Genomic DNA, 10763 nt, shown 5'->3' on the forward strand with positions numbered 1-10763 from the left:
ATCAGCTCTGTTTTTAACAGTATCTGTCTGCTTTCTGCCTGTCTGTCATTGTCCTCCCCTTATCAGCAGTCATCAGCAACTGCCAATGAGGAGAAGAGGGCAGTGTCAGAACACTGCAGCCTAAGCTTAGTGCCTAGGTACTTCCTACACTTGGTAGGGAAGAGCTTTCTTGTGGTCCATCAGACTTGTTATTTTCCATAGTCTGAACTTCTCCTGCATTTCAGGTTGGCTTTTGATGGATGCTAGCCAAGATTCCCATGGTGGCTAGTCACCATCTGGTGGCTAGTGTCCCTCTGGCTCCGTAGGCCAGTGTGTCAAAGTAGCAGAAATTTCCTTGAAAGTAACAGCGGAGTTTGGTGGGTTTTTGTACTAGAGCTCGCTGACTGGAACTCTGTCTTAACTTTCAGTCAGGCTTCCCTTGCCCCAGTAAATCCACATCCAGCTGATTGGGTATCCATATGTGACCATATGGGCTTTTATTGGCCTCAAAACTGTTTTCTTCTATTTTGCTGCTGAATCTAGAGTCTTGTGGGCTCAGAAGTCTTCTGGGAGTCACCTTCATTAATTTATTTTAAAGATCTTTTGAGCAAAGACAAAATTCTCAGAAGTAGGGGGAGTTGAAGGGAAATGTAGGAGCACTATGCTTACCAACTCTAACTGTGAAATCAGTGAGACTTGAACTGGTCTTTAGAATGTTTTTTGTTTTGTTATTTCAGAACGGAGCCAAAAATCATCTCAGTATTTGCTTTTGCAGTAGTGTAGGACAGGAAGCTCATTTAAAGAGAGAAGCAGAAAGGTCTTTATGCCTGTGGAAAGAGAAGAAAGATTTCTATGCTCTGAGAAAGTATGTAATAGAAGATTTACTTGGTTAAAAAGTCCAGTAGTAATTGTTCATTTGCATTAACATAGCATCTCTCACAAGCTGTCACTTTCTGCAGTTCAGCACAAAAATTTTCTGTAACTTTCTCTTTTTACAGGGAAAGCTAACTTGTCCTTGTTCCAAATATTCAACCTTTCAAAGTAAGGTCCTATTAATCATAAGACTATTTCTCTAAAGAAACAATTTAGCTGTGCAATAGCAGTTACAAGATGTTTAAGTTGAATTGTAAAGCAAGTTCTGTTTTTCCATTGGCATTTAACAGCAAGCTTGAGTAGGCCCTGTAATCCATAGTGGAGGTACTGCAAAACAGAAATTACAGGAGCATACGCAATAAAGGCTGAGTAGCAAATTTGAAAGTAAGAAATATAATGTAGTTAATCTTGCTGGGTTGTTTTCTTCTTTCAGTTTGTTTATTTTCATGTTCACAGATCTGCTGTAGTTTGCTGCCATTTATTTCTAACTCATCTGCTTGAAGAGATTCCATTGTAATGTATCCAGTGGCTGTTCCTGCGCCAGGAGGTGAAGGAAGTAATGGGCAACACGGGAAACTTATTTTTTTTCCTTTTTGTTTTTGGAGCTGTGTTGCTCTGTGCTGGATTCCTTCTTTCAGTCTTTGTTCTCCAGTCATGTCCATCTGGAAGCTTCAGACACTGTAATGAGGTCCTAAAGGCTGCTGGGCCAGGGCTGCCTATAACTGGACTGGCTTGTGTTGTACTGGCACAATCAAGGGCCAGGATGTATATAAGTCAAAGACAATTGCAAAATGAGCAGATGTGCAGCCTTGTTTTTTGTCGTGGGAACTGTAAGTTTGCCCAGTTTCTCATATTTGGATTCCTGTTTTTAACTAGTGGAATGTTAATTAGCATCCTGGGCATTTGGGTTCCTGGTTGCAGCCCTGGCTGGCATATGATACAGCTCAACCACACTGGCACTTCTGACACAGACCTCCAGGGCTGTGGATTCCTGCCACTTCAAATCTTGGGACCTTTGATTGTGCTCATTGGGTTGTCTTTCTTTGTGATAGCTCATGTTAAAAAGAAGCAAAACTTATATCTCAACCAAGAATCCTGTGAAAGTGAACAACATCCTCACAGCCCTGAATCTTTTCAGGTTACATTAGGTGAGTAAAAAACTGAGTTGGAACTTTACACTGGGAATTAGGTGGGGTTTTTTTTCCACTAATAATTTATGGCTAGATATTACTTATTTATTATTATTGCTTACTTAGTATGAGCTCTCAGCATGTCAGTTCTGCCATGTCAGGACAGACAAAATAGAATAATGTTACTTTGTCTCGTATGCTTTCTGTATGGTCAGTTCAGTTACCTTTCTCAAAAAGGCAGAAAATTTCTCTTTGGCATAAAAAGTAAGGTCTGACTGTGTAAAGCAACATAACCTGACACAAATGAGAACCCAAATTCTCTTCTCAAACTGTGTAATTGACACTGTAGATCAGACTTCTGTGACTATATTTAAGATCTATTTTAGCCTTCAACTCTGGCCCCTTAAACAGAAGATTCTAATTCATAACCAATGTCCTGTATTTTTTAAGTTGTGGCCACATCCTCAGTCAGTAAGAGATATAATCATGAGTTTAAACCCTTCAATTAAGGAGTGGAAATTTTTTTGCTGTAAAATATATTGATGTAGCGAACTGTGTATCAATAGTTGTGGTTAGCATGCCTTGAGCTACAAGTAACTTAGTAAGGAAACCATCACAGCACACAAAATCGGTTCTCAGAGCCATTAATGACTTCTGTTACAGCATTGCAGTACTTATGGAGAAATTTAGAATTACTTATTTTATTTTTGGGAGGGAAACAAAATACTTTTCAATCCTTAAAATGATTCAACGGTAACTGTGTGCTTTGCACTTTGGCTTCTTGTAGACAGCCAACCATATTTGTGTTTTTTAGCTAGATAAACACTTCCCCTTGTCAGCTATGTTGTCTAAATTAAATCCTTCAGTTATAAATATGCTGCATCTTTATTTTTACATTTAGAATGTATCTTATTTTGGGATTATTTATAATGTACCTCCAACCTACTCCAACAGACTAAAATGTATCAATTCTGTATGTGGGATAATTTGTCTTAAAAGCTAGGCAAGTAAAAGTTATAGGATGCTGTTAATATAACCAGAGGTGGTCAGTTCTTCAGAGGTAGTAAATGGTGTTCTTTCCCCTAGGTGATGCTGTGATGGTATTCCCATCCCCACCACCTCCTTATTTTGCTGACCCTATGTCACCAACTCTGACTCATTGTTTTATGCCGAGTGTTTTGCCTTCAAGTGTAGATCCACCACCATACCACTCTCTCTTCCCTGATGGGTAAGACTATTCATCTCTGACTTTAGGAATCTGAGGTATCCAAGAATTCTTTAGGCATCCAAGACCCTGTTCTTATATAACCACTGTGAATTAACTACTAGGCATGACAAAGTCTTCTAGTGCATAACTCAGCTTACTTCAGATACTTTACTTGAATTGGCATTTAAATACTGTGGAGCTACAAACTGCAGAGTGTCCTTTATGAGGATTAAATGATTATTATTATGACTTTCCATTATTATGGAAAGAACTTCTGAAGTTCTTAAATCAATGCCCCACAGTAGATTTCTTCCACAGATTGTCCAAGAGGGGATGCCATTGACAGCAGTGTGGTAGTGATGTGATATGCATATTGCCAGATTTTAGGAGCCTCTGTGGACAGAGCTGCAAGTATTTTATGACACATACCCACAGACCCTGGGGACATTGCTTTGTCTGCCAATGTGTTCAGTTCTCCCATGTCCCTTATCTCTGCCTTGAGGAAGTGAGGCCTTGGGGTGCTGATTACCTTCTTCCTGCTGTGGCCATGTGTTGAGATTAAGGGATTCCTTGATATCACAGAAGGCTCCAGCATGCTGATAAGGGAGGCTGCAAAGCTCGTTTCATTTAAAGATGTTGTACCTTACCCTTGCAGGCATTCCTTACATATGTGGATTATAACAGAATTGCCTGATATTGACACCACCAGACTCAAGGAACAGGAGCTGCCAACTTATCAAAGACTTGTCTGTGCCACAGGAACTTGCAGGGTTATTTTTCCCCTCTGGGTTGCCACCACTACGCTGGTAACTTGAGGGTAAAAGATGTCACTGCAAGGGCCACATACTAGAAGTCAGAGCTAGGTGTCACATGTCTAGCGTCCCTAACTTATTTTCACGCCGTTAATGATTCAGAAATGACTTGAATTAGTATCTTTAGAATGGTCTTACATCAGCCTGGGTTTCAGCTGTAAATTATGTGGGACTATCATTTAATGACTTTAATTCACAAGACTGTGTGTGCAACATTGTGTCACTGGAAACTGGGAAATAAACTCTCCGACCAATTTGTTAGGTTACAAAGCCAGCATTAGTTTATTAGCAGTGCTGGTGGCATGGGTAGTTCTCCACACATCATGTTTGCTCACTAACCTAACAGATCTAGTTATATTCCTGAAACTAATACATTTCCTGAATATATATATATATATGCGCTAATTATTTCCATGGACTTATTTGGATATGCTTCCAGATCTTCTGATGAATCTTTTCTCCTTGAGAGTGTCTCAAATCAGTCATCAGGTCATAATGTACTTCTCTTACTGTTCTTTGCTCTGACATACAATCCTTTTTCTCAAAACTAAGATATCAGCTACTACATATTAGTCACCATTAACTGGAATAAGACTTACTAGTCAGAGATGTAGGGAAATAACACAAGACCCACAATAGTGTCTGTATTTGTACTAAGCACTGTATGGGACAAAACTAAGCATTAACCATGAACATAGGGATAGTACACTTAACATATTAAAAGAATTTTCCAACCTCTTACAGAAATATAACTGGTTTGGTAATAGTTGGAAGCACCACCACTGCTCTTGGTGATGAGTGTGGGGAGAGTTGGCAGAGAAGGACTTGGGAATGGTGGTCAGCAGCACCTAAGCATGAGCCATCAGTGTGCCCAAGTGGTCAAGGCAGCCAATTGCATCTGTATCAACAGTAGTGTGGCCAGTGGGACCAGGGCGTCTAAATCCTCTGTTCAAGGGCAGGGGGACAGTTTGCTTGTTCCTGGCAAACTGGGGCATGGGAGGCAAAGATTAGAAGAACAAGATGCTTGCAGTGGTCCTCTGCTTCTGAATCTGGAGTGTGCTGGCCACACTGAAGCATGCTTGCAGTCTTACGCGGTTGAGGCAAGGGCTTCTAAGGTAACAGAAGCCAGGAGGAAAACATGAGAGCTGTCTCAAAGGAACTAAGGGATGTTTCTCTAGGAAGGCAACATGGCCAGCATCTCAGCTAAAGTGCCTTTACACCAATGCACACAGTATGGGCAGCAAACTGAAGCAATTGTAAACCACCATGCTGCTGGAAGACTATGACTTTGTTGTCATTCCTGAAACTTTGTGGGATGAATCCTGTTTATGGAGTGTGACTTTTAATAGCTGCAAGGCTGTTCAGAAAAGAGAGGAAAAGAAGTAGAGGCAGAGGGATTGCTCTTTACAGCAAGAGGTGGATTGAATGTGAAGAGCTGTCCCTGAAGAATACTCATGAGCAGGTGCAAAGCTGTGGGTAGGAGTCAGAGACTGAGGCAGCAAAGGGAGCCTTTGGCTGGGCTCTGCTACAGCCGCCTGACCAAGGGGAGCCCATGGACCACACCTTCCTGCTCCAGCACGGGAGGCCTTGTGCCCGAGGGCGGTGGCCTGCAGGGGAACTCAGCCACCCCAGCAGCTGTTGGGAAAGTAGCTCGGAGGGCTGTGGCAATCCAGGAGACTCCTGGAATGCGTGGAGGACACCTTCCTGGGGCAGGTCACAGCCAGAGGGAATGTGGTACGGGATCTGTCGGTCACCAGTGCAAGTGAGCTAACTGGACACCAGGACTGGAGGCAGCCTGGGCTGCAGGGATCACGTGCTGGTGGAGTGTGCAGCCCTGAAGGATAGGGCTTGGCTAAGGAGTAAAAGTTTAGCTCCTGAACTCTAGGAAAGCAGACTTCCAGTCCTTTGGGAACCTAGTCAGTGGGATCCCCTGACAGACTGCCCTTAGGAACAAGGGAGTAGAAAAGAGCTGGCAGGTCTTTAAGGAACTCTTGCACACAGCATGAGAGCTGGCAATCCTCAGGAGCAAGAAATCAGCCAAGGGGGGCAAGAGACCGGCATGGCTCAGTAGGAATTTGCTGGTCAAAGTTAAGGGAAACAAACCAGGACAGGTGACCTACGAAGAGTTTAGAGATGAAGCACAGCTGTGTAGGGAGGCCATGAGAAAGGCCAAGGCAACAAAAGTGGAATTGAACTTGGCAAGGAACACAAAGAATAATGGGAAGGGCTTCTACAGGTACACTACATTAACCAGAAAAAGAAGGTCAAAGAAAGGATATCTCCCAATTAAACAATGCTGGAAAAGTGATGAAAGTGGATGAGAAGGCCAATGTACTCAACAACTTTTTTACCTCTGTCTTGAATGGCAACCTCTCCTCCCATTCAGGGGTGGATGGACAGCAGGATAGGGACTGAGGGGACAAAGTCTCTCCTACTGTAAGAGAAGATCAGGATCATGGCTATCTGAGGAATTGGAATGTACATAAGTCTGTGGGACCCGATGATCTACACCCCAGAGTCCTGAGGGAACTGTCAGTAGATGTCAGTCATATGTAGTTGCCAAGCCACTCTCCCTGATATTTGAAAAGTCGCTGCAGTCAGGACAAGTCCCAGGTGACTGGAAAAAGGGAAAAATATTGTACCCACCTTTAAGAAGGGTAGAAAGGAGGAATACTGAGAAACACTGACCTGCCAGCCCCACCCCTGCCTGGGAATATCACAGAACAGATGCCCCTAGAGCTGTGCACATGCAGGACAGGGAGGTGATTCAGGACAGACAACACAACTGCACCAAGGGCAGATCCTGCCTGATCAAGCCAGTGGCCCTCTACAATGGAGTGATGGCATCAGTGGACAAGAGAAGGTTACAGGTGTCATTTATCTTTATTTTAGTGTAAAGCCTTTGGCACAGTGCCCCACAACATCCTTCTCTCTTGACTGGAGAGAGACGGACTCGGTGGGTGGACTGTTCAGTGGAATTGGTTTGACAGTCACATCCAGAGGCAGGTGGTCAGAGACCCAGTGGACTTCAGTGAGAAGTTGTGTCCCTCAGGGGTCCATAATGGGACTAGTGTTATTAGATATCTTATTAATGACATATACGAATGGATTTGCAAATGACACCAAGCTGAGTGGTGTAGTTGTCAGATTTGAAGTATGGGATGCTATCCAGGGGGACCTGGACAAGATGGAGAGCTAGATCCATGGTCATCTATGTGTTTTAACAAGACCAAGTGCAGGGTACTGCCTGTGGGTCAGAGCAGCCCTGGTACCAGCACAGGCTGGGCATGAACAGATCCCAGCAGCCCTGCCCAGAAGGAATTGGGGTGCTGGTGGCTGAGAGGCTGGACATGCCCCAGCCACGGGCACTGCCAGCCCAGAGAGCCACACGTGTCCTGGGCTGCATCCAGAGCAGGGTGGGCAGCAGGGCAGGGAGGGGATTCTGCCCCTCTGCTCTGCTCTGCTGAGATCCCACCTGCAGGGCTGCATCAGCTCTGGGCTCCCAGCACAGCAAGGACAGGGAGATGTTGCAAGTGAGTCCAGAAGAGGTCACCAAGATGACAGAGGTCTGCAGCACTTCTCCTGTGAGGAAAAGCTAGGAGAATCAGGTTTGTTCAGCCTATAAAAGGGAAGGCTTCTGGGTGAACTAATTGCAACGTTCCAGTACCTGAAGGGAGCCTACAAGAAGGAGAGGGGTGTATTTTTTTTACAAGAGCGTATAGTGACGGGACAAGGGGGATTGATTTAAAACTGAAGGAAATTTTAGAGTAGATACTAGGAAGAATTTCATTACTGTAACAGTGGTTAGACACTGGAACAAGTTGCCCAGGGAAGTTGTGGATGTCCCATCTCTAGAAGTATTTAATGCCAGATTAGATGGAGTTCTGAGCAACCTGGTCCAGTGAAAGATGTCCCTGCCCAAGGCATGGGAGATTGGAAATAGATGATCTACAACATCCCTTCTAACCTATAGGCTATTTTGTGATTCTGTGGTTCAGTTTTGGGTCTTTCTTAGTGAGAAAGAGTTCTGGAATATGACAGAAGAAGATCAGCATAGCTGGTGAAGGATCTGAAGCACAAGTCATGTGAGGAGTTGCTGAGGGAGCTGGAGTTTTTCAGTCTGGAGAAAAGGAGGCTTGACCTTATTATTCTCTTCTGTGGCTGGAAAGTGGGTTGTGGCAAGATGGGGATTGGCCTCTTTTGCTAGATAACAAGTGGCTGGACAAGAGGAAATGCCCTTACGATGTGCCAGGAAAGGTTTATCTTAGCTATTAGGAAAGGGGTTTTTTGTGGAAAGGCTTGTAAAGCATTGGAACAGGCTGCTCAGGAGAAGTGGTGGAGTCACCATCTTGTTGGAACATCATGTGGATGTGGTTTAATGCTAGTGTGGATTTCTTTGTCTTGTGAACATATGTACACAAAGAAGCAGTTTTTTGGGATAGTATCTAGTGGAATGGATAAAACACCTCAGGCTTGGGTACCGAGCCCAGAATGTCTGACCTTGCCCTGTGGTGTTTTCTGATGGAGATGCTCTAGCTGGTGCCCTTCCATGCTTACTAGCATCCTCACAGAGACCTGCTGAGCTGATACCACCTCTGAGTGTGATATTGCCTCAATCCTGCTCTCTCATGGCTCAGCACTTGTTGGCAGCTAGGGCATCTTGACTCATGCAATTTGCTTCCTGAGCACTTTCATGGAAGAGGAGCAATGGCCTCATTGTTCATAACAATGCCATGGTTGAAGATCCCAGATATGGCAGGGGATACACATTTCACATGTTGGTGACTACTGGACAAAGGTGATTTGCCTCTTCAATCCATTACTCAGTGTTCTGTCAGCAAACACAGTGCTGCAGCCGGTGCTGGATGAGAGCTGTTAGTAAGCTGAGTCATGGTCTCATCCCAGAACTGCTTGCATTTTTCCTGCAATCTGTTGCGTAGACCTCAGCACTTGTCTTGTACTATTTCCCTCTCCTATGAAAACCCTCACAGACCAGTAACAGCATTGAAGATGAGGTGACTGTGCTCTGTATTTGTGCTCCTCACTCAGTGTTTATATGGATACAGATGTATGAGTCAGCTCTGGAAGTGAATCATGAGGAGCAAGCAGGTCTTCCCTTTCCTTGGCAAGCAGCTGAAGCAATATGCTGAGGGCCAGCTCCAGGGTGAGATGAGCAAAGTACCAAGAACAATGTGGGTTCAACCAATTTTGATACAGTTATGATTGTTAGAGGAGGACAGAGTACTTGGCTGTTCACCTTGAATGTCACTGGGAACTTTGCAATATGGTCATGTTCAGTCTGCCATGGATTGCTGGAATTCCTAGTAAAACTTTGATTGCCTTTCATGTGAGGTCTCAAAAGGCTAGGGATGGTGATTTTTGTTTTTGGATGCAGTTCTGAGACTAGCAACTGTCTTTCATAAAGGAAGGGGACTGTGTATGTGATACACTACAAAAGGGAAGATACATTAAGAGCTAGGGATCAGAAGATTTAGTAAGATTGTGAAGCAGCACAGCCAAAAGCAGCTAATACCCATAAGCCAGGCTGTGACTGGTGATCTGAAAGGTTAGAAGGGGGCTTGTTTTGCCCTTCCCCTCTGAAATTATAGACTTTTCATATGAAGAGTCATAATGTAGCCCATAGAATGAAATCTTAATGCTTATGCAAGTTCTTTGCTTCAGGGGTTTTTAGGAAGTGTGTGCATGTTTATATAAATCAAGTCAAATTTCACTCACTGTAGATAAATGAATTATGCTAACACATAGTTTTGTGTTTTATAGAGCACAGCTTGGTGATGATGAAAGAACAGTTGCTGTTAGAGACTATGAATCCGTATATACAGTTTCTGGAAGCAGCTCACCTTCAGATACTTTACCAATGCCATGCCTTTCTTCTGAACCACCACCTGGAAGCAGCTCACCTTCAGATATTTTACCAGTGCCAAGCCTTTCTTCTGAATCACCACCAAAATATGAAGAGAAAGCATCAATAACAAATAATGAATATTCACGATCTTCTTCCTTATCTTTTTCATCTGTTTCCTTAGCCACATCTGACACCAGCTTCTAAAGGACTGACAGTTCACTTAATTTTTAATAAAATGTACACAGAGATTTACAATTTTTGAATTTATTTACATTTTGTAATAAAAGCAATAATGTTGTCTGTGTCTAATTTTTCATCAGGAAGAATAAACAATGAACTTGGATTTCAAGAAATACTAGAGAAGCCTGGGCCTCTGCTCAAGTAGTCTGAAGGGAGTTCACTGCAAGAACATTAAATTCTCATCTTGTTCTGTTACAGCTTCAGTTTCTATTTATAGCTGTTCTTTTTATAATGAAGCCACTAAGTAGAAACCAACTTTTTTTATTATTTTAATTAAATCTGTTTGGAGCTTCAAAGAAAGAAATAATTAGGAAGTGTTTTTATTTCTATTTTTGCATGACTTGTTTGCAGAGTTGTGGCCTTTACAAGTACTCGAGGAGCATTCACATGTAGGGATGTTAAGGTTGCTATGAAGATGCCATGATGCTATGAAGAGCTTCAATGATTACCTTTTGGTCTGCCTGGTAACAAACACTCCATATTTAGGCTATCTCTGGTCCTTATGTAAGTATAATCCCTCAGAAAATCAGTTTTAGCTGCAGTTAAGAGCCCAACGGCAGCCCTGAGGATAGATAATAGGCTAACAGTTTAACTGTGGTAACCACTGGTTTCAGGGGGATTATTCTGCTGTTTTATATCATTATTCATTGATTATA

At 43.1% G+C, this 10763-nt stretch overlaps 1 protein-coding gene across 1 annotated transcript; it reads left to right on the plus strand.

The window, feature by feature from the left end:
* The first annotated feature begins 630 nt into the window (after positions 1-630).
* TMEM171 (transmembrane protein 171) lies at positions 631-10521 on the plus strand. The gene is given in 4 exon segments (XM_059492456.1): positions 631-1434; positions 1436-2000; positions 3069-3210; positions 9783-10521. Coding segments are annotated over 4 exon segments (1062 nt in total). The 5' UTR covers positions 631-1368; the 3' UTR covers positions 10072-10521.
* The last annotated feature ends 242 nt before the right edge of the window (positions 10522-10763 follow it).

Source organism: Ammospiza nelsoni, chromosome Z (genome assembly GCF_027579445.1).
Source record: "Ammospiza nelsoni isolate bAmmNel1 chromosome Z, bAmmNel1.pri, whole genome shotgun sequence".
Lineage (NCBI taxonomy): Eukaryota > Metazoa > Chordata > Aves > Passeriformes > Passerellidae > Ammospiza > Ammospiza nelsoni.